The sequence below is a fragment of the Corvus brachyrhynchos genome, unplaced genomic scaffold (assembly GCF_000691975.1).
Source record: "Corvus brachyrhynchos isolate BGI_N302 unplaced genomic scaffold, ASM69197v1 scaffold26, whole genome shotgun sequence".
Classification (NCBI taxonomy): domain Eukaryota; kingdom Metazoa; phylum Chordata; class Aves; order Passeriformes; family Corvidae; genus Corvus; species Corvus brachyrhynchos.
The window spans coordinates 13,915,023-13,939,210 of record NW_008239324.1 but is presented as its reverse complement, the minus strand read 5'-3'; the positions used below and the strand labels follow the sequence as shown (position 1 = coordinate 13,939,210).

Here is a 24,188-nt window from a genome sequence, read left to right as displayed (position 1 = left end):
TCAGCTCCCTCAGCTCCCTCAGCTCCGCGGGGCTGGGCGACGGCAGCGCCTGCGAGGACATCCACGAGTGGGGACCCAAGTTCGAGAAACTGAGGGAGCTGTACTCGCACAGAGAAGCAGGAGACCTGTAGCTCCTCAAGGCTGCTGTTTTCAGTTCTGGAAGCACAGGTGAGGCAGAGTTTTTTGTACCGCCGCTCTGTAATACCCCCATCCGGTCTTTTTCACTTGCTACAACAGGGATTCAGATTCCCACTGAGGCACACTTGGCAGCTAGTCGAAAACTAAGTAGGAGCTAATCCTTGGGACATCCTGGACGTTTGCATCTTGGGATATATACTAACTGGGAAGAACAAAACCCGGGGTATTCAGTCATTTGCATACAGTGGTTAAGAAGTACAGGTATTTTGTCACTGAAGTAATGCAGGACTCTGAGGGATCCAGTGCACAGGGCCTGAGGTGTGCTGGAGCCGAGGGAAGCGTGCTGGGTGTGCTGTTTCTGGTGCTTTAATAGTTATTTCAAGAAAAAACCAGCTTGTCTTTTTCTCGTGTAAATCAAGTCCACGGTGTTATTACATCCCTCTTGTTTCCCACGCTGGGCCCACTGACAGCCCTGCTCACTGAACACAGTGCAGGTGCCACTGCAGGGCTACAGGAATGAAGCAGATGGATGAACTGGAACTTCAGTTTTACTGTGATGAAATCCCTTTATGCTCTTGTACAAGGGCAGAAACTGGATTTAGGCACAACACATGAAGCCAGCTGCTTACAACGATCTCCTTTTCCTAAGGAAAAGGCCAGGTTTTCTGGCTACATGCCTCAAAGGGGGCTGGTCAGGAATTTGAGTAGCCAACACCACAGTTCACCATAATCTCTCATTCCTAATGAGCTGCTAAACTGAGCCTAAACCAGCCTGAACTGTGTTATTTGCATCTACAATTGTGTCCCTCATGTTTTGTTAAATCTCCTTTGACAGAAATATTGCAGGAGTCACCTGGGGACAGAGAAACATGGAAAAACTAACAGCAGTAGCAGGGGGTGGAATATTACGCTCTAAATTAATCAGTCCCTTTTTCAGACCATTTAATGTCCGGCTACAGTGCTGGATTTTTCTTAAACTTGACAATATTTGGAAGAGAGAAGGTGCCACTAAATTAATTTTGATTTATTTTTTAAATTGAGACCATTTGTACAGATAAACGGAGTACAGTGTAGCAAACCCAAAATCTTTAAGCTGTGTAAATTATATCCATTATAATATGTAAACTATGTTTAATATGTACATTATATATTAGGAGCTAATGATACAAATATGTCCTAGTTTCTAATAATTTGTTTCATTAAAGCATGAAACAATGTATTGTAACAGATTAAAACTGCTTTGCTCACAGTTGCATCAGTAGCTTGTTTTGGGAGGGCTTTTATTTTTTGGGAGGGCTTTTATTTTTTTACATGTATTAAAACCTGTAACTAGGTGAGTGCTGTCTGTAGGCCAGCTCAGTTTGCATGCTTCCCAAATGAGAAATGTTCACACAGTACCTTGTTCTCACGTGCATTTGTGCCACACTCTGGAAAAGCTTCAGTGCACCATTAACCACTGGTTACACACTGCAGGTGGTGGGCATTGTCCTCTGGAAAACCTAAATCCCCTTTTTACCCACACCCAATGGTTTTGGTTCACAGACAGTACAGAGTCTGTGATTTTGTAATTTTACTGACATTGGCTTGGGAGGAAACCTTGGCTGAAGCATCCTGCAGTGTTTGCAAGTCCAGTGTGCCAGCTCCTGGATTCTGTGATGTCAGCAGTCAAAAACAGGGCATGGAAAATGAATTAAATATATATTATGCACAAAAGTCTATTCCTTCCTGAAACAGCAGTAATTCTGTCTACATACCTTGTGTTCTTCCCGTACCTATGGACATGCTGTTGCTTTGGCTGGTTTTAATTTAATTTGTCCTGTAAGCTCCTTGGGGCCAACACTGTCTTTATTTGCCTGTGAAGTGTCCTGCCTATCTCAGGCACCATATAAATAATAAACCAGCCTTCTGTCCAGGGTGTCTCTGCCTTGTTTGTGTTTAAGGATGACTAAAATGTGGACTCTGTTGAATTATTTCTCTTAGTTTTCATCAGATGCTTCCACAGGTGCTGTGCTGCCTGAAAAGCTTCTGCTGGTGGGCTTAGGATCCAGTTACACACCCAAAGGACTCTTTGGGGTTTCTCCAGGGGAACGAGACCTTGTGAAAGCTCTTCCTCCATCCCTGAGGAAGTAGACTGGTCCCTGGGTGAGAGTGACAACAAGCACAAGCACAACTGGTGTCCAGGAACCTGCTGGGGATAAACAGAGCTGCTGAGGCTCAGATGTCTCGGTGCTTTTCCCAAATGTTGCTGCCCTACTGCTGCTTCCTTCCCTGTTACAGCTGTGGCCCTACTTTGTAACCAAACATAAAAACAACACCCCCAGAGCCTGGGAGCTGCCTCTGTATTCACAGTGAGCCCCACCTTGTACAGAACATACAGAATAAAAGGGCAGGAAACATTTCAAAACTGCTGTAGGAACTTGTGTCAATACAATCTCAGTAATAGGACACACTCATTTGCAGCTGTCATGCCCTATTAAAGCCTACTCTTCCTCTTTCCAGAGATTACTAATTAGTTCACTTGATTTATCTGTGTTAATTTGCACGCTGCTCTTTTAATTACTGTGCAATTGCTGAAATCATATCCTCACTTGTTCTGCATTTGCACAGACACACACAAGTATTTCAGTGCCCTCACAGAAGGGCTTATCCCAGCACTGCCATGGCTGCCAGGGAGAACAGCTGGCTTTCCATGGCAAGCTGGGCCATGGGTCAGACGGGAAGGAAAAATATTGAATAAAAAAACCCATTCGGTCCCTAGGTAGGGGGATTTTCAGTAATCTAGTACTTTTATTAATCTTCTTCCATGTTCTTTACAGACTTTAAACATGTAGTAAGAACATTTTATTTAGCATAAAATGTTTGTAAAGGTCTGAAATTTAAATAATCGTGTGGATATTAGTATTTAATCTGTCTGTCAACTACATTAATGTTTGTGGTCTTCTCCTGTTAAAATAACATTCCAAGTACATAACATGGAGCCAAGACATAGGAAAGCTGATTGTCCTTAGGTCTGACCTACTGACCAGCAGGTTTAGAAGGGAAAACAGGGCTGTAAAGAAGCAGGATTAGGTGGGCAGAAGAAAGTTGAGCATTTTCTTAATTACAAAAATGCTAAAACCCATGGCTATCTCCTGGGGATTCCGAGGAGGAGGCTCTCTGGAGCCCAGAATCCCCTCTATGCAAGAACACGATGTATGGCTTACATCCCATCAATTACATTAATCCCTCATTAATGTTGGTGACAAACTCCCCCAAGCCCTCTTTAGACCAGTCCTACATATGGGCAGTTTTATCTCGAGCTCTGCACATCCTGCAACTCCTGTCACAAGAGTCACACAGCAAGACATCCTACTGCACTTACAGCCCTTGAAATGTGCTTCTTCACTCCCAAAGAATGCACCTTTCTGTTCATTAAAAACACTTAACTTGAGCTACAGTGTGGAAACAAGCAGGTCCCTCTTGGTTAAAGCATTTAATACATGCGTTTATTATCTATCTATATATAAAATACACTTAATAAATAAAGACATAAATATTATTTAAATGGATATACTGCCTCAGTGTACTGACCTTACTGGAGTTAACATGCACTGGGTGATGACTGGTAAAAATCATGGCTGATACCTTTAGCTTCTAACAAAGGAAGCCCAGCAAGCTGTTAAAACACAAAGGTGATTCCAAAAGTCAGTGCTACACACAATATAATGAGCTTGAGAAGCCAAAACTTCCTCATGAAAAATATTTTGCTTTCCTCCGTATGAACTGAAACAGAGCTGATTGCCTAGCCAGGTCTTTCTCAACCCATCCCAACATAAAAACAAGCAAAAAAAGAGACTCTCAAATTACACAATTTATTTAGTATACAATAGTCATTACATCTCTTTACAACAACATATTATAAAATAACTATGTTAGATCCCACCAGCAGAACACTGAAACAAGAAATGAAAATACACTTACGGATCTCAAAGGCTTTTCTCCCCTAAAAATGTTCTGGCTCCTCGATAGCATTTTTTTCACTGCAGTCTAAAAAAAAGTAATTTATACCACAATCCCACTGATCACATGCAGGACAAAAGTCCTTGTGGACACCAAGAAACACATAGGAGCAGTCCTGTCCCTCCCATTCCCACTGCTGGTTATCAGTAAGAGTTGGTACCTCGGGAATGGGAGGTGCAGCCCTTCTGCCCCAGCCCTTCCCAGCTGTCCCTGCCCTCCCAGGCCTTGTCTCAAACAGGGGCAGGGAGGAGCTGCTCCCTCTGAGCTGGGAACTGCTTTTGGCCCTTGGCACTTGGATTTACTGTTTTAAGGAGGTTGGTGTCTGAATGCTGCATTACAGTCCCTCGAATATCCCTTAGTGTTAAACCTTTCTGATAATCTTTCTTAGTACATCTTTCTGTTTAAAAAAACCCGAACAAACCAGTTTGCACTTGGTAGTTTCTACGAAAATGTTAAATTTCTCCTTTGGCAATATTAGAGACTGCATTTTTGAAACAAGTCTGTTTAAAAATAATTATTGTTCCAGTCAGGATTTCTTAGTCTCAACTGTTACCTACAAACAAATTCTGTAGACAACAGGGTATCACTGGGCCCGGGAACCCCTCCCCCCACCAAAGGAAAGTTACTACACCTTTCCAGAAAGATCCAATTGCATTCTAGAACAAGCCATACAGCCCAGACATACTTTACCTTTTGTGTGCTTGTTTTCAATTACTGAAGGCACTCACTGAGGGATTCACTGACCCAGGCTTGCAGCAAGAACAACCATGCATCATTACAGCCCTAATTAAAGTTTTAATACTGATTAAAATGTTTTATTATTGTATTATGTTAAACTGCAGCGGTCTCCAACCTCATTAAAGGATACAGGCTAGGAATTACTCAGGAGTTTCAGCTGCTCAGTGTAACAACCCAGCTCCTGTCAGTGTGTGATTTAACACAGCCTGGCTACAGCACAGCCTTCTGTGCCAAAGAGGAAGGCAGAACGATGTTGAACATTGTTTAATGAGTATTTACTGAATATAAAATTGTTTGAGCATGTGACATAACCAGCTCCATCTCTTCGGTAATTTACCTTGGTACAACTGAAAGGGAAAACACTTAAATCATTTGGAATTGGAGCCCAGCTCAGTTGTGACAGCTAATCTCATTACACATCTTGATTAAATTAAATGTGGAGTTTGCTATATGTAGCACTTTAAGTTTCCCATCATTAGAAATTAATTGCAATGGTAATTACTATAACTGAGTTATTTGCACAGGCCACAAACACTCTTAGAGGTGTTCACGTGTTAATTCAACCTGGGCCTAGAGGCACTTGATTATTACAGTTCTGTTTTTTGTAAGAAACAAATGAGCCTAGTGGATGTCTAATTCAAGATGGAGAGTACTGTGAGACTTCCAAATCTAATTTCTAATTTCAATCTAAAACAAAAGCAGTGCTAAAAACACAGCAAAAGCCATGTGGTACCTTCATAACATTTAGAAATCCAATACAATTCACAAAGTTCTGGCTGGTAAAAAGACAAAGGGTACACACAAATCACAAAATTCTCAGCATTGAGGTCTGGCTTCACTTAATCTTCCACGTCATTTTAAAATACTGGTAGTCTCTGTTTTAGGCTAAAGAACAAGGAAACAATGATTTTGTGCTAAAATACAGAGCTCCATGTCTGAAAAAATACAAAACAAAGCTCTACTATCTAAATGTATTTGAAATACTGGTTTCTTGCTAATTTAGAGATGAGTTTTTCTTTTGCTCAATTTTGCTATCCTAGTGGCATTCCCATGAGGAGAAAAATGATCCCCTCTAGTTCAGAAAATATATACATAAAAGTTGTGAGAATCCAAACTCAGAAATTTGGATTCTTGTTCTGAGCATTTTACGAGGATACAAACATGCAACATGTATCAAGCATGCCCCAGCCTTTTTTCTCACTAGAAATACCTAACACTCCATCACTAAACACTCAATGTTATAAACCAGTTTGCTTCTGATCACTAAAAATGCTGGACCAAAGACTGAAGTTTTTCTTCAAAATTGTTTGCTTAATCTGCATTCACTGATTCTACAATCATACTCACAAGATTGGAAACTCATATCCGCACACATTCCCAAAGAATTCAAAAAAGAGGCACTGAAAGAGCACAAGGATCTGTCAAAAAGGATCAGACTGTAAGACAAAACTTCATTTTAAGGATTCACAAAGGCAATGCTTACTCAGGGTAGGAGTAGCATGGGCTGCTTTCACTGAATTTCTATCATTTAAGAGGAAAAAATCTGAATTGCTGAGCAGATTTCACAGGCTGGCACTCAGTAGTGCTCCCACAGGCTGCTACCTTTGTCTGTCTCCCTATCAGTTACAACTGGTGGAAAACAATTATAACCTAAGTATTCAGAGGGTCAGAATTTATAATCAGAATGGTCCCTGCTAGCATTTATTTATGAGTCTATGAAAATTTTGGCAACATCAGTAATGCTATCAAAACTAAATTGTCTAAAAAAAACCCAAAAAACCACAGTAATTAAACAAGAAACCATACATGTAAAATGTCTTACAGATGTAACCTGTTTGTAAACTTCATCTGCATTTCCTAATGTGGGTCCTAGCCGTGAAATACTGAACTTGAAGCCATGGTTAGAAAGATTATTTATGCTTGGCAAGTTTGTAAACATGGAACGTTTTGTTTTGAAACACCCTGGTGAAGTGCATGGTGTAAGAAGGAAGGTTTTTTTTGATTTCCTCACAGAAGCGAGGATACAACGAAGGTTTCAAATCAGGTTCGTTCTCTCCCAAGCCATCCATGATCTGCAATGAAATGGAACAGATGTGTGAAATATCTTTAGCCAATTCACAGTTACAGGCAATAACGAGTTCATAACAACCTCAACAACACATTCACTGGGTCAGGCTGGCCAGGTGTGGTCACAGTATGAAACAAGTGGGAGGAAGAAAACAGCTTTAAACCAGTAAGGTTTATAGTACTGTCTCTAAATGGATAAAGCTGCTTTGTCAGAGGTCCTTACCTGCTTGGGCTTGTGCAGTCTGCTCTAGCTTCACCTCAGCCCCAGAAATGCCTGAGAACTCCCCTGACAGAGCAGTAACAGAACCACGCTGAGGAAACTGAAGCTCTGAAGTGACTTACACCTGGAAGGGAACTCTGCTTGTGTGCTGCTAACCTGGAGCTCGTCAGGAAGTGATTACTTATCCTGCCCAGGCTGAATTCCCTTTTTTTATTCTCAAATACCCTTAAATGCAAGCAGTGTTAATTTGGCCATTTTGAGAATATCTAAAGGCTCCAGTAGATTCTCCTTCCCACGGTGCAAATATGCTGAGCTACCTCAGATCATAACTGGGTTTCAGAGCAAAGTCAAGCAAAATGTATTTTGTTCTTTGATCTTGTCTGTAACACTCACATGGCCATTGGCTACGTCCAGCAGGTCCCGCAGGCGGCAGCCCCTGCTGTGCCTCCTCTCATAGCAAATGCTGTCCTCCAGGATCACGTAGTCTGTGCCAAAGGACCGCAGGATTCCGTACACGTCGCTGGGAGATCGCTTGGCATAGATCTGGTAAATCTAGAGAACAAGGAAACTAAGCTCCAACATGCACCACATCACCACTGCTGCTTTGTTTGCTCTGTCATGACTCCTCTCTCTTGAGCCAGACCAAGAGCTGAGACTGAGAAACCATGGGAATGCAGTATTATAGAAACAATGTATAAACTCTTTATTCAGGAGCCACACAGAGCTGTGTGTTATGGCGAGGATGCTGCTGGCTACACAACACCGGATGGTGCTGTCAGGCTTTGGGAATGTCTCAAGTACAGAAAAGGGCAGGTTATAAAAACCGGTCTCCCCAGCTCCGTGTGCAGTTTCTCAGGGTGGTTTCTAGATCCAATGCTGTGTGCTGGTCTGCGAACTGAAAGGAGTATCAGGGAATGCTCCATGTGGTTTTAACAGCCCAAGTGGGCACCAGGATCTACTGATGCCCCAAACAGCCAAGCCAGTGCCCTTGGGACTAGCTGGGTACCCAGGCACAGAGCTGTTCAGACGCACACCAGACGCCAGAAGTGAGTCAGGAGATCCCAAAGCAGTTAAATCCTGGGCCTGTGTCTGACCACAAGTGACCTCCATGAGTAAAGCATGTCATTCCTTTTGCAGTGTACTATTAGAGAGGACATTTGTTTTCTGGAGTGGAACTGTGGACATGGGCAAGAATTACTTTAAACAATCAGAAATCTCTTACCTGCTTTGTTCTCTCCCTCAGATTCTTATCCTCATAGTGGGGATGGTTGGTTAAGGTCCGTCCAGTGCATAGTTTGACTCCTGCTAACAGCTGCATGCTTCCAGCAAACACTGCTGTGTTTGGAGTGTTTGACCTAAACAAATGTTGATAAGTCTGAGGAAGTCTCTGCAGGGGCATTTTTGCAATGCTTGTGACAGATCAGAAGGAAAAAAAAGACTGCAAAAGTATTTTTCTGCCTCTCTTCAATTGAGGGAGCAAACTGTTCAAGCAACTGTGTTTTCTTCAAATGCCAAGTGGATAAATTATGAGAATACTCAACTGCAAATAAAAAATTTACTAAGAACTATGAGGAAATTTAAGGAAAACATGATCCTGACAATTTCAAACTATTTCTATATTTCATATATTTCTCAGGTTCATAAAGCCTCTTAATATTTATAGGTTTCCATATTCTAATTCTTTTAATATTTCAAGAAACTTATTGTGGCTTAGGTTTGTGTACTTCATATAAAATGAATTATTTAATCTGAATGGTAAAACTTTTTGTTCCTGTCCTGGCATTCACCATTCACTTGGAAAGAAAACTTTGTTCCATGAGACATTAATCTTCCTATTCTGACAACTGTGGGAGAGAAACTATGAAAAAAGACAAGCCAGTTGCAAAAAGAAAGAGTAAAAATGCCAGGCAATGGATACTCCTATAATCAAAGCTAATTAAAACTGGCCATAGTATGGTGAAGTGTTTTCTAGTGCTTACTAGGCACGTAACCATCGAAGGGTCTACGAAGATTAAAACAAGAGAAAGCAGCACACATTAAATCAACTGAAATGAAATTAGAATGTGAATAGAATGTGACTAACATCCCCATGCATACACTGAAGTACTCCAGTAACTGTGACACTTTGGGGTGCACTTTAGGGAGCCTTTGGAAACTGCAGCTACACAGTCAGTCATCTTAAAGCTCCATGATCAGCTTGAAAATGTTGAGAGACGAGTACTAAATTTTACTATCACTTTTCAAGGGATTATGCTTAGCAAATGAATTAATAATTACAAATTCTTCCTAAAAAATCTTGCACTGGTACATTAATCTCATCTAGGAAGGCCAGAGATATTATTTTTAATAGGCCAGTTTAACTTTACTGATAGACTAGTTCTTCAGCACTTTATAAAACCAGTTTAATTTTAAAGTCTAAAAATATTTAATCTCTTAAGAAATTATTTATTACTTAAAATATTCAATGCCACAAGTGTCATGAAGTACATGTTCCATTAAAATAAATTAATTCCGGTTAGAATTTAGTACTATGCAAATGGGATGGCCCTGACAGGCTGTCAGCCAGAACTCATCCCTGGATCTGTGGGAAAGCACAAATCTGTAGGACTAAGCTGCAAACTTAGCAGTTGGGCTCGACTCACAGAGGGACTGGGGAGCACTTAGACACCCAAATAAAAATGATGATTCTTAAAGCAGCTTCAACATGTTTCTGTATTTATGCCTGGGCCAGGCAACTTCTAATGTGACAAGTAGGTTTCTGTGCTTGTTCAAGATTAGTTCAAATTTAAAAACCTGACTGGCCTTACCAAGGCAACCCTGCTCTTCTGATTGCAGATTTGCATTATAATGGGCTCTGTAGCAGACTCGAACTTTCTTAAACCCACTCACACAGCCCTTCTCAACAAGTACCAAAGGCAAAACCATAAGAAAAAAACCAAACAAAAAAGTCAAACCAGCCTGCAGACTCTTTAAAATGAAAGTTAAAGGAAATTGTGATGGTGCCCTATCAGTAAACTACTGGTAAAATGCTTGTCAAAAAAGTAGAATCACAAAATATGCTGAGTTGGAAGGGACCCACAGGGCTCATCCAGTCCAGCTCCTGTCCCTGCACACACACCCCACCAGTCCCACCCTGGGCATCCCTGGCAGCGCTGTCCAAACGCTCCTGGAGCTCTGGCAGCCTCGGGCCGTGCCCATTCCCTGGGGAGCCTGGGCAGTGCCCAGCACCCTCTGGGGAAGAACCTTTCCCTGATAGCCAGCCTAACCCTGCACTGGTCCCAGGGAGCAGAGATTGGAGCTGCAGCCCGCAGTGAATCTCCCTTCAGAAAATGGATCATGCAGAAGATTCAGGGTTCAATTTCTCCCCTTTCCAAAAGCATTGACTCCTACCCAGAAGCAATGAAATATAGCTGAGTGCATTCTTTACCAGATAGAAAGAGTTTTGCCAGCACTTCCTCCTCTCCCTATCCCTTGAAGACAATCTAGTGACCCTTGCTTTTCAAACAATGGCCTTAAGTGCTTTGGTCCTGGGTGGAGTTTAAAATCCAGTGTTCCAGGAAAAGGCAGATGTTTCCCTGAGATTGAGATTTACATGTTTGAAGTCCTAGGAAATGATCACTGTCCATATTTTACTGGGCCAGCTCAGATGTTCCCAGACCAGCAGGAGCTACTGGAAGCCCTCTTTATCTGTTTTTTAGGAGCACAAGCGCTGGATTTCAGTGCCCTGGGCAGAGCTGGGAGGTGACACCAGGAAGTGACACAGAGCCCCAAGCAGTGTCTGCCCTCTCCAATTCCATCCCCGAGAGCTCTTGTGGGTGGCCACTGCTGAGTGCTGGAGACACTCGAGCACCAAGGAGCATTTCCAGGGCCAGGATGATTTCTGCATCCCAGGGGTGCTCCTGCCCATGCCCTGCCTGAGCCAGGCACTACCCGCAGTGCTCCGCAGCCAGGGCACCTCTTGTGCTGCAAACCACTGAATGACACTTCTCTATTACACAGAAATGAAGCAATTTTTACAACTGTCTGAGCAATGATGTATAAAATGAAAGGATAATTTGTTTTTATAGCTCTCTGCCAAGCTCCATACCACACTGCCCAACCTGCAAACAATTTATTCTCTAGGAAATGTCACTAAATAATGACAAGGACTTACAGGTCAAACTGATTTACATTATATAATTTAAATGCCATTCCAAGCAGACCTGATGGCATTTTGAACAAATAATCTCATTTATTTTTGAAGCTCTAAGCTTTCATCAAGTTAATTACAGCTGAGCTAATGGGTAACCTAAGCACTATATTACAGAGTAGGAACCTTTTCTTTACCTTACACTTAAGAATTAGAGAATTATATAAATACTTAAGAATAACTCATTAAAAAATAAAAGGGTTTTACAGGAAGTACTTGCACAGACTCTGAAAGTGGTAGTAATTCTTTCTCTTAAACTGCTAAAGAATTATTGTGAGCTGGTTTAAGAAACACTAAGGAAGAAATGGCCAACATTGCAATTACAGGTTACATCATTAGAAATAAAATGGCTATTTCTAATAAAAGTCCTCCAGAGCTGAACCCCATAGGTGGCTTCCAAAGCCATAAAATCTGCCAAGTCTCCGATTATTCCTTTACTAGTGCCTGAGTATGGTATGAATCTACAAAGCAAAAGGATTTGAGAAAAAGAGATTCTGAGGAATATGCCATGATAGATTTTTCTTTTTCTTTAAAAGAAAATCTTTTTATTTGCAGAATGCAGTATTAAAATATCACAGGTTTAGCTGCAGATGATAGGCAGTAAAGCATATTCACTCACACTGTCGTGGTTCTTTTTTTTCCCTCTGGTTTGGAAAGACTGAAAATTGCAAAATGGAAAATGACAGCCACAAAGAAAGAGCAACAAGATGCATTTTTGTTAGTCCCAGCCTCAATTTTATGCATGCAGATTTTGCTCACATAAAGGAGTGCACCTACACAGTTGCTATAAACCTACTTCTCAGGCACTCTCAAGTTCATGCCTGAAATTTACTGACAAGTCTGTCTGACAAAAGCCCAAGAATTTAAGAACAATAATTTAAAAAAAAAAAGTGTAATAGTGCCTTTAAAGTCTGGAATGTGTTGATTTCAGTGTGATTACCCTTGAAAATCAGGAATGTAAGTAACAGAGAAGAGTTAAATGTTAAAACTGGCTTGAAATTAAAATGTAGCCATTAATATAAATTATTATAAATGACTAAATGAAAGAACCACCATTGAAACATGGGTGTTTCATGTGCACAACCTCAGGAGCTTTTTGGAAATTTGTGGGGTTTCCACTAATATACAAATTTGCCTGCTTGTCCCCACATCTGGTTCAGGTACAGCTGACATCCAACAATGCTCTGCCGAATCTCAGTCTCAGTTAACTTTTCCACTGTTTTGGCTGTTGCCCAAGATTTCTAAGAACTTTTTCTGCGAGTTTTGGCAACTGCTATTGAAATATTCCACAATTCTAGACAGATTTCCCCTTTAAAGGCAGAAGACATTGCTTCTTTAACACTTACCAGAAGTAAACAGAGTAGGGAAGTTCACGCTATTGATTTGCTCATTCTACTGATATTCTTCCCCATCTCACAAATGAGCATGTTGTTCCTGCTGTCTTAGGGAGAAAGACCAAAACTAAGAATTTTAATGTACCTCCCAGCTGGGAACAGAGCTGTGAACTATCCCTGGAGCACTGGCTTCTTGACTTTTGTTTAAAAAAAGCTAAGAAAATGAGGTGGTGAGTAGGAAAAAAGAAGACGACTGGGATATGCAAGATCATTATGTAAAAAATTGTGCTCTGCAATTGTATAGATAGAAACCAGTAGATCTTCCTGAAAATGCTGTGGCAATTTTAGTGAGGGGAAGAGTAAGAAATGCATCTGCAGACACTTCACAGGGGACAGCTGGCCATTATTCAGATTATATATTTGGACAAGTTAATATGCATTTAGAGCTAAGCAGACAGAAGGGTTTTCTTGTTGGGGAGAGATTGCAAGACAGACGAGTTATTCCTAATTCACTGCAACACATGACAAATTAGAGCTTTTCATACTGAGTTTTAATAATGAATGATTAGTTCCTGACACCAGCCTTGACAGGTCATTAACTACAGCACAACTATCAAGTGTTAGTATAGTAGAAGAGTTCTCTTATACATCAAACTTTAGAAAATCTGTCCCATTTTGAGAAACTTACCATAAATTTTGTTGACTGGTATTTAAAGCATAGATAATTAACTCTTCTTTACAGGAATAATATTTCTAAATACAATAAATTCTAAGTAAAAAAATGCCCTTCTGTAATTGTCTGTCATGACTTGGAATGAAGAGATGACAAGCACCAGTTTAGCATTCTCAGCACTAAGAACACATGAAAAATTATTCTCATTGGAGCTAGTCAAATCCAGCTCATGGCTGGGAATAACTCCACATGCATATTTGATGTATAAATCTATATATAACTCTATATATTGTACACAGGAGACCTGAACTATCAGACATTTACCATCTTTTAATAAAACAGTAGTGCTAAATGGAACTGGCTGGTAAACATTAGTCACAAAAACATGTCAATAAGGCTGCAAAGATTCAAAATGATGGAAAAAATCATGGCCTGCTTTCAAAATAAGTCAGTGAAGGCTTGTAATATATTTTACTTCTAAATTACTCCTTCTAGTTTATGGGTTAAAGAAATACAACATTATGGAGTGTAAATATGTTGCTATGGGGAGAATTGGCTGGGTGACTGGTTTCACTGAAGTTCATTGCATATGAAGGAAATACTCCAAGGAAATACTTCAAACAGTTCAATATTTAATGTTGTATATTCAGATTTACTTTCAGAATGTTTTCCTCCATAACATGAAACCAATTTTCTTTTTCTAAAATCATTGCTAGAGTTGCAAATAAATACAGGTCCCAGGAATCTCCCTGTTCAGAACTTAACCTGAAAGTTTTTAGTGGTTACTCTATGCGAATAGAGAACATACCCCTTAAGTTCACAGCCCTCCAGAGAACATCCTACCTGGCCTTTTTCCTCAGCATCTTCTACATGCAGTATTCCAAACTGTTTCCACCTGAAAAATACCTTCCTATGCTCTGTGAGAAAGCAGAAGTGATGAGGTGGGGTTGGAATAATTAACTCACACTCCTGAAAAACTTTGCACCTGTGCTTAGATGTGACAGGTTCAAGTTCAATTAAAAATATTTTGCTTACAGTTTGGAACACATGTTGTGATTAATTCTGACAAGCATAAACAACTTCGATTGTTTTAAAGTCCAAGACACAGACTGCAGAGTACAAATTTACCAGCACTACATCCAAGCTTTTTTACATTACAGAGTTGAGAAGGACATTGTGGGGGGGGAGAAATAAAATGATTTCACTGCAAAGGTCTATTAATGTAAAGAGGTAACTATAATATGATGAGAGAAACTTAACACCTCCAGATTTACCTCTTTTGGTTGTGAAAACTGGGTCCTTATGGGAGCAAAGGGATCAGCTGGTTCCCTGATGCACGTGGAACACAGCAGTGATACTGAACCAGAGCATGGAGCTGCTCTCCACAGCGCCTCATATCCAACCTCCTGATAACCCACTCATCCTAACTATCCCCGCGGGTCACCAGAGTTCACTGATGAGCTGTGTCAAATAAGGAGAACACTGTAACTAAGAACATTAGATCTACACAAATAGCATTTAACTTAAATAGAGAAAAAATCCTCTTACTTAATCCAGTTCATCAGCTCCACAGTGTCTGGGTCATAGAATTCTCTCAGCTCTGATAGTTCATCCATTATTCCTGGCCAGAACTAAAATGGAAACAAAATAGAACAACCTGAAGACAGAATGAACAAAACAAGTTCTGGATGGTGGAATTTGGATTCCTCTTAGCTGGCAACTAACCCAGCTCATGGGTAAATTGCAAGACACAAGTGTATCTACTCTTCTTAGGAGGGAGGTGGCTGTCACTGCAGGATGAACGCACAGTTTCAGAGTTTGAGATCTGCAGCTCCTGCCAGATGACCAGCAGGACCACAACTGCCCATTGTCAATGATGACAAGAGAAGGAAATGCCCCAGGAATTAATATTAAGTTCAGAAAGGAAACATAAAACTAAATTAAAAAAAGGTAGGAAATCTGTATCAGAAGTAAAGATCATTAGATGTGCTGTGGATGCCATTAATGGTATTTCAGAAGTCTGAATTAAAAGAGAACCACTGAAGGCAAAAATAAAAGTATGACAGAATGGCAACAACCAGTAGACCATCGGGGGAAAGCATTTCAAAATTTACTGCAGGCAAAGAATACATAAATCAAATCTGGAGGAGAGAAAGGAGCATTGAAACTGATTCTGAAAAGCTTAACCCTTCCCCCCAAAAAGCTACGGGAACAATGATTTGTTTAAGGGTTAACTGTTTAAGCCAGTAATATTCTAGGGCAGAAGGAAGCAATTAAGGAAGATAATGACAATGCTAATGACAGATTGCTGCGCACCAGTCTTTGCTACAGAGGATGTTACCTGAAACCTATTCCAAACCTGCTTTCTTTAGATAATAAGGACTGCTGGTTTGAAAACTGAAATGCTACAGGAAAAAGTCTAAGCAAACCCACATGATAATCTAAAAAGCCATAAATCATCCCATTTATATAATGCTCATCCAAAACTTCAGAAGGAATTTGAATGTGGTGCTGCTGAGCCCCTCAGCAAACCCAAGCATTCTTTCACTTAAACTGTAATTATGTGGCAGGACTGGGGCAGGAGATATAAGTGGGCCAATTGAGATACTCTCTAGTTTAACTGCTTACTTGGTACACTTGTTCAAGCACTCCTGGCATCTCCCAGGTGGAGCCATGGCAGCATCACAACCCTGCAGAAGCTTCGGGAAGTACTGCAGTACAACAGATGTATTTCTGCTCTTCAGAAGCTCTCTCAGAGATTAGTAAATTCAGCTGTTGTGAAATGAGACTGTGAAGTCTCATAATGAATCAGAATTTCCTCTCTTCATTACTTACTGCCCTGAATAGCTAAACATTCTGAGAGCTTGGAGTCCTTCAGGGTGGAGACAGAAGGAATGGGCTCTGCTTTGCTTTTCAGTCAGTGCAACCTGCCCTGTAACCTCCTGAGGATCCAGGGACACAGCTCCCTGCTGGGTGCTGGGGCTATTCCGTGGCATTCACCCTGTAGAGGTTTTTAAAGTCACAATGTCACAGTACTGCAAGTTTTGAGTGAGTACAAGTAGTTTCCACTGGAGGAAAATTTTGGTAATGGGGTTTGCTATTACTGAATTGAAAAATTTCCAGGTAGCACTACATTTGATTAGTAGAACCAAGAGAAAACTAAGGTACTTCAGGAGTTCCAAATACAAGAGAATGACAAAATAAATAAAAAGTAAAGCATATGAAAATATAGAAAATAACACTGACAGAACTTTGTCTTGTAAATCAAATATATGTCAGATTGAGAAGACGTGTCTGGTGACACCAGGAGAGGATAAAAAGAACAGATGGTGCATATCAGGAATGTAACAAACTGCTCAGAAAAGTGAAGGAAATGCAAAAGAGATTTCCACCTTGTAAAAGTGCTTCTCTGGGGTCAAAGTCTTCAGGAAAAGAAACAGTTGTCAAGTGTCTTAAATTAGCCCTGAACTGTAGCTGTTCAGATAGCCAAAGACTGCTCAGATCACGGGTATATGTGGCAATATGTGCTGCAATAAATGTCCATGTTTCGAGCAAAAGGACTTGGCCATGATGAAGATAAAAATGCAGCTGGAGAAATAATAGGAATGGATAGTTTACTAGCAGAGAGAAATCAAGATTATTTGGCAAATCCAGGAATTAGAATACTCAAGCTTGGGAACTCACCTTAGTTACCAACAATTTATTCAGGAATTATTGACATGCAAACACAAATTGATGGGAATTATTGTGAAGTTAAAATACAATGAACACAGATAAAGGTGAAGTCTACCTACAAAGCATAAGAATCGAAACATAAATAATACTTGGCACTGTATTATGTATGTGTTGTGCTATCTGCAGCATAGCTGAAGTATGCATGGAAATACTTCTGCATTTTCACTTTGTCTGAAAGATGTTTCCACTATAATAGTGGAGAACAAATGTAAACAGAAATACAGATGTCTAACAGGTCTCAAAACATCCTGTACCTGAAACCTGAAAGAAAGCTAGCACTGTAGCTGCATCTGCATCTCAATAAATTATTGTTCAGGTGATGCACTTGGGGCTGTAGTAACCACATGCCTCAAAAGAGGCTTTCATTAGCTTATTCAGGATTAGGTTAATAATCCCATAAAAGTCCTATTTTGAGGAACTGCACTGAAGAATAGTTCTTCTGACAAATGCAACAGATAATGAAACACCAAACTGCCCTCCTACAAATTCAAGAAAACTAGCCCTGATGACCAGTTAACTTTGTGGTGTACAGAGAAACTGCCCCTGCAATCTGAGCAGTCAGTGACTGAATACATAAATTCCTGTCTGGAAAAGAGATTAAGTCCCTGTTCCAAAAATCTCCTTCCACTGTCTGTTTATAAGGTTTTAGAGAGAGAATATAAAAACACATTCTCACAGAAGCAGTGGGTACTTTCTGGATCTCTCTTTAAGAATTCTTGTCTGACCACTGTCAGGGCACCTGGGACAAGAGCCTCGTGGGTCTCTTTCAGCTCAGAATATTCAGTGATTCTCTCAGGCTTCTCATCAACTCTTTCAGCTTTGCAGAAAAGACCCACAGAGAGATCCACTCTTCTGGTAGCTCAACTGCAAGAACTGACTCAGGACAAAAAAACACTGAGAGGTGATGAATTTCTCATTCCCACAGAGAAATTTGAAAAATAGTATTTTTAATGTCAATAAAAATTATTTCCTCTCTTTAGAAGAAAGATGAAAATTATGCTTTTCAAGCAGACTGAGCACAACTAATGACTGCTCTAAAGCCCATGACATCAGTTGTTTGTTGACTTCAGAATTGAATCTGACAGGATTTAGGAACTTTACATCTGCTCATGAAGAGTGGGAGGAAAATTATTCCTAGTGATCTGTCACATTAGACTATCAGAATGTCATGCTCTTAGTATCCCCCATGTCAAAAGAAATGGCATTGTTTCTGTCATATTCAGAGATGATGAAAATGGTAAACGACTTAAATGACTTCCTAACCAGCACATCAGTGGACAAAAAAAGTCCTCTAACAGAACAATAAGACAACTTAAGTGGAAAGCAGTTATTTTTTGACTTTTTGTTTCAGTTTTGGAGAGGGGAACACACTACTGGAGTGAACTCTATTAGCAGCTTTCTTAACTGCTTCGCTACTGCCTTTTTAACTGTAACAATGAAATTGATCTTGTGTTTCTCTGAAGGGAATTATTTAACAGACATATTTTCATGTCAGACTAGTTACTGCAGAAACAACTTCTCCGTCAAAGTAGACTCTGAGTTTTTTGTCTTCGTGACTACAGATTAAAAGAATGGTTTGCCCATTAAATCAGTGTTCTAAATCTTCCTGCTATGACATATTGATAATCTTGTACATGTTATTGATTTAAGTATGTTTTATGCATTTACATTTAAGTGTCTGACAATAATAACATTCTGTTTCTGCAACAGACAGAAGACAAAACAGGTACTTGACCATTTAATAATTCTCTTTAAAACATATGCGGCACAGCAGTAGAGATTATGATTATTTCTGCTCCTACAATAAATCATTAAAAATGTGACAATCTGCATATTATCCACAACTTCGTTAAAACCAAAAGAGACAACTCCCATTTCCATAAAATTATTCATTCAAGTAACACTGGCTACTTACACATGCAATCAGACAAATATTTGTATCTATCAACAACTGCTTTGGATCAAATGAGCCCAACTGATCCTTCACAGACAATTTCATAGGCACAAAGGTCCTTGCACTTCAGCTATACCCATTTTTAAAATTAAGTTACAAATGTTGTATGTAGTTATTAATGAAAAAACACCCTTCTGTGAGAAAATTCCATAAAACTAAAAAATGCCAAAACATTGAGAAAAAAATTTCTTACCTTAAATGAAATGTACAGTAATGTAATTATGGGTACAGAATACTTAATCACCTGTGTCTAAGACAAATTGAAAAAAAATTGGTTATTTTCATGATACATTTAATAGACTTAAGTTTTCATGTATTGATATCTGAAATATTTAACATGTAGTAGAATTTAGAGATTGAATTTTAAGACCATATTCTGATACTGTTTTCAAGTACAGCCCTAATTACAGACCCATCACAAAAGATGGATTTATATCTTTAAATCTATATTCTACAAGGTGGAAAACACTGCCATTCAATATAATTGACTGCAAAGGTCTTCTCAGGCTGCTGATGATTTCTTAATATGGAGACTTTTTTAGTAAAATTGTGGTTATTTTTCATAGCTACATCTATATTGCCATCTAGAGTATTCCAATGGAATTGTTTAATATAGAAACCACTAGAAAATACATTTTACTTACTAAATTTATACAAATGTACAGCAGAGATACCTGGTTTAGGAGAACTACAAACAATATCCAACCCTGAGCCTTGACTTGGATAGATATGGTCCAAAACCCAGTGGATGAAATGCTGTGAGTACAGTGCTCACCCTCTGGGATGTGTAGAGATGGAGACACTTCAGGATAAGTTTCCAAACCTCTGTACTGCACAGGCCAAAGGATGCAAATACACACATGTGGGATGTCCAGAGATACTTCATTCTGGAAGAACACAAGCTTTTCATGATCATTTGGAGCTCTGCAAAGCTGCTTGGAGAGCAGTTAATGTCTAGAGAAATTCTGAACACAGTTTTCTTGGACTTTCAGGCCTCTGAAATAACTGAGTACAGGACTGACACTGCACTTTGCTACGTGCTCTTGAGAACATCTCTGTTCCCAAACTTCCATTCTTTACGGCAGTTTTGGGAAATGCCTCAGTCTACAAGTAGAAACACACCAGGAAGAGAAACAAGGTTCATGACCCTATCAGTTTGTGGCCAACATATTTTACACTCGTATAAAAATACACTCAATCATCTAAACAAGCCCTTAGTAGAATTAAAAAAAATATACCTCATTGTGCTTAATGCCAGACATCCAAAAAGAACTGTGTGAACTAAGCTGTAGGCAGCATCAGGCTTCAGTGTCACTGTGTATTCTTCCATTTTTTCCTTTAACTGGACTTGATTTGAACCACTAATTGAAGAAATAACACAAACAGCGTTATATTAAGTTCTGTAACATATTTCATATAGTTATCTGCATTTTAAAAAGCACTGAATCCTTCTGAGGCTGGAAAGCAGTACCATTGCTATCAGTCCGCAATCTTCTATTGTATCTATGATATAATTAAGCATGATGCCACCAATTTGATGCAGCATCAGGTAATTTCATGTGTAGGTTTCTGGAAATGCAATGGGTTTAAATGGGCTGGATTAAAATGAGATAAAATTGTTTACAGCAAGGCAAGCCTGGTTGCTTGCCTGAAGCAGCAACTCCCATGTTCAGAGGGGCCTTTAATGAGAATGAAGAATTTAACTGGGATTTGTGGGGTTGTGCTGGTCTATCTGGATGCTACTAAAGCCATAGATTGGAAGTAGATTTAGAAAAAATGAGCCCTGGAAGGAGTGGTTATTGCTCGAGGTGTCTAGTCTTGTGAATATATGTGGAGGACCTTTCAAAAAAAAAGAAGCTGCTTCAGTGTGTGGGGTTCTCCTGTTTTTTTTCAGAGCGGGGTTAAATGAGATAAATGCATTAAAAATAAGGGACACGTTTGGGATTACATTTAGGGTTGCTGAAAATAAGAGCTGCAGAATCTTTATTTTTAAAACTGACTGATGCAGTAAGATTTTCAAGAAACTGGCTGAGCAGTACCAAGATGATTTACAGATGACTGACATTTGACAATTACTACTGTAATATCTAATTGTCATAACATAGTTTTAGAATGTCTTGGATACTCTCTTGCTTTTCCTTTTATCCAGTCTTCCCTAAAATCTATGGTAGTGGCACCAGTCAGGTGACACTTCTTGAACTTTTGCTTAATCAAGTTTTGTATCATTCCTTCTACTTTTTGCCCAGGTTGTACATGTAAAAATGAGAGGTCTATTGTTGGAGTAAAAGCTTCTCTGGACCCAGGCCCAGAGGGAAGCCAAAGCACAGGGGTTGAATTAAAACCTTTAGATAAGCAGAGATACATGAATTCTCACCAAAGTGAAATAGAAATATAGATTTTTAACTTTTATAATTAAGTGCCTTAAACACTGAAAAGCTGCAGCAAAGAAACCTTAAACCACAGTTCTTACTGCAGCAGTGTTACCTTTTCACTGAATTCTTTACTTTAGACAAAATATAGATAGAATTATACTGTTCCCATTTTTTAGATCGAGTGTTCACATGAACAATAAGAGCTGATAGAAACTGTACACACCAATCTGTGTAATACCTGTGTAACACTTGTGTAAGGCTTATGACTGTTAGAATTAGACCAGGATAGGTTAAGGAAAGGAAAACTAGAATAGTGTGTTAATTTCATTGGTCAATTAATAAATATAATCCACACTTCTCTAAGAAAAAAATTAATTAGAAGAAACTAGAATTAGAAGAAGCAGCTGTTTTCTGCCTGCTGTTGCTGCTGCTGCTTGGCTTTATCACGTAACCCCCTTGAACTCTGCCTTCAAGAAAGCTGTGAGACTATGAAATAAAGAACTCAGCAGAACAGCAGCCTCCTCTGCTCTCTTACCCTGCTCCGAGAAGGAAGGGTATCCAACAGTCTATAATGAACAATTTTTTTTTAACAGCAGTTCTGTTTGATTTTCTTCTGTGTTCTGTAGATACCTCAGAATCCCACAGATTAGCTCTGGGAACTGCCAGCAGTGATGCACACTTACAGGTCCTGCTCCTTCACACAGATTATGAAGTTCAGCACAGACTATTCCAGCTCATTTCTGGGCAGTTTGCAGGTAACACCTGGGAAATCTGTGATTTAGAGTGCTTTGCACAGGGAAAACAGGATGAACTAAAGAAACTAACATTTTCTATAGAGAGATCCTTCCCCTGCTTTCCCTCATCTCAAAAAACACCAACCAACATTACACAAACTGCAAAACTTCAACAGCAAAGAGCCTGACTGAATCTAAGGATGTTCCTTTGTTTACATTTTTGGCTTCAATAGGAAGTTACTTACTCTGCCTGATTTCTCTATCACACACCCTACTCCTCAGTAGCTGCGCAAAGCAATCCTGTATGTGCTGCTGTATTCACCTGTCAGTTCCTCAGCCAGCTGAAGAAAAGAAAATTGATAAAAATGTCAACTATCTTAAAACTGTATTTACCTGAGATTCCGAAAGGCAACAATTACAGCTGCTACTGTCAGAAGGAAGAGAACAAATCCGTAGGCATAAAAAAGCAATGTACTGGAGAGTCTTGAAAAAGTATTTAGAGGTAGTAATCCAAAGGCTTCTTCACAAAGATACAGGTTAGCATCAAAATCTCTAAAAAAAAAATTAAAAATCCTTGTTCATGATGTAATTCATTAATTGATGTCAAAAAGATCCAAGTTTCTTTTTTCCCCAAGAAATTATAAAGTCATAGTTGTGCAGATTATTCTTAGGGCAAGTATGACAAAAATGAAGTAAAACTCAGTGATTTATTATACACATTTGAAATAAGAACAACGTGAAGGCTTCAATTAAGGAAGTCAAACAAAAAAGCAAAACTACAGCTAAATAGTACCTTGTTGCTCCAAATCCAAATTTTGCTTTCAGGAATTTGAATATATGCTCATCTGACTCAAGATTAAGAATTTTCTACAAAGTGGGGAAAGAGAAAGGAAATTGTATTTTAAATATCAAAAATGTCACACAGTAAATAGCATTTTTTGTCATATAAACGAGACTGTAAAGCAACACGGGCTTACTAAGATGAGTGCTTTGCAATCAAAGAAACAGTCAGTTTTAACTCCATTCATTGTAAAGAAAATTCAATTAAAAACTTTGCAAATTCTCAGCAGTACAGATCTACAGCTGTTATAAAATTACCAACTATCTGGTGTTAATTTATGAAGTTTTCAAATCCATATACCAAAGATTAGCAAAACGACCTTTAATTTATAAAATACAGTTTTTGAAGTGCAGAGAAATCTCACTGCAGTTTTTATTTAATGATATTATTGTAGACAGCTAACAAATAGCTTTTAACGTAATATAACTTTTAACTTTTTATATTAAAAATTATTTGCCTACCTTAATGAATTTATTTATTAGGAGAGTCAAGCACAAGACTAGTAGAACATGGAGGATAAGTTTCCCAAGCCTATTAAGCAAGCCACCCTTTTTTAGGTTTTTCTACAAAGAAGAAAACATTAGTATTTCAGTCTTTTTTTAATATATTTAGAACAAAAGCATCACAGGCTATTTGAAACAGGTGATCTGCTAGTCCCGAGCAGCACCAAATTTGTACTAAGGTCATGTAAGCAAAAATAGATACAGAGCCAAGTACCCAGAATAAAGATACATTTCTTGCACAAAACTGAAGGGACAAAGTCATAACTGTGATCTGGCAGAGTTTTGGAAGCAGCCAAACAGCCTTCCTTTGGCAGTGGCCCTATTGTACTTATAGAACTTATTCTCCTAATTTCCATAATACTGTGTGCCTTTTGAAATACCTACTCATTACACCTTCCACCTAAACATGGCAAAGGTATCTTCTGGCTCTGTCAGCTGATAGGATTTTGAGCACTTTTCCATGTACAAGCTCCAGATCCAGATGAGCTGCTCACAGGCAAATGGGAATAGGTGCAGACAACAGGAATGGCCCTGCAAATTCCTTTCTTGTAGTCAGAGGCTGTCACCAGTGCCAGAATCAGAAAAAAGAGAACTGTAACTACAGCAAAAAACCCCTAATCTTTGAAAGGAACAATGGATTTCAGGAAGCTGAACTTGACACGAGCCTAGTTGTCCTAGTTGTTACTGGGTA

The 24,188-nt window shown here is 39.3% G+C and overlaps 2 protein-coding genes across 5 annotated transcripts in view; one reads left to right on the top strand and one right to left on the bottom strand.

Moving 5' to 3' along the window:
- Nucleotides 1-2,053, top strand: part of LOC103620333 (neural-cadherin) — a gene marked incomplete at its 5' end in the record, with an annotated part of 60,865 nt that extends 58,812 nt beyond the window's left edge. The window contains one exon of the mRNA XM_017740834.1: nucleotides 5-2,053. Within this exon, the coding sequence (XP_017596323.1) occupies nucleotides 5-131 (127 nt within the window). The remainder of the gene's footprint in view (nucleotides 1-4) is intronic.
- Nucleotides 2,054-3,973: 1,920 nt separating this feature from the next.
- Nucleotides 3,974-24,188, bottom strand: part of DPY19L3 (dpy-19 like 3 (C. elegans)) — a 35,292-nt gene continuing 15,077 nt past the window's right edge. Inside the window, exons 10-19 of one of the 4 annotated variants that reach the window (XM_008638816.2) lie at nucleotides 23,456-23,557; nucleotides 22,947-23,020; nucleotides 22,547-22,705; nucleotides 20,286-20,408; nucleotides 19,823-19,934; nucleotides 19,241-19,297; nucleotides 14,907-14,989; nucleotides 8,385-8,517; nucleotides 7,556-7,714; nucleotides 3,974-6,947 (exon numbers count right to left, since the gene is read on the bottom strand). In XM_008638816.2, coding sequence (XP_008637038.1) covers nucleotides 6,786-6,947; nucleotides 7,556-7,714; nucleotides 8,385-8,517; nucleotides 14,907-14,989; nucleotides 19,241-19,297; nucleotides 19,823-19,934; nucleotides 20,286-20,408; nucleotides 22,547-22,705; nucleotides 22,947-23,020; nucleotides 23,456-23,557 — 1,164 coding nt within the window. In that variant the 3' untranslated portion in view covers nucleotides 3,974-6,785. The other 3 variants (XR_001864177.1, XR_001864175.1, XR_001864176.1) reach the window with 3 other exon arrangements.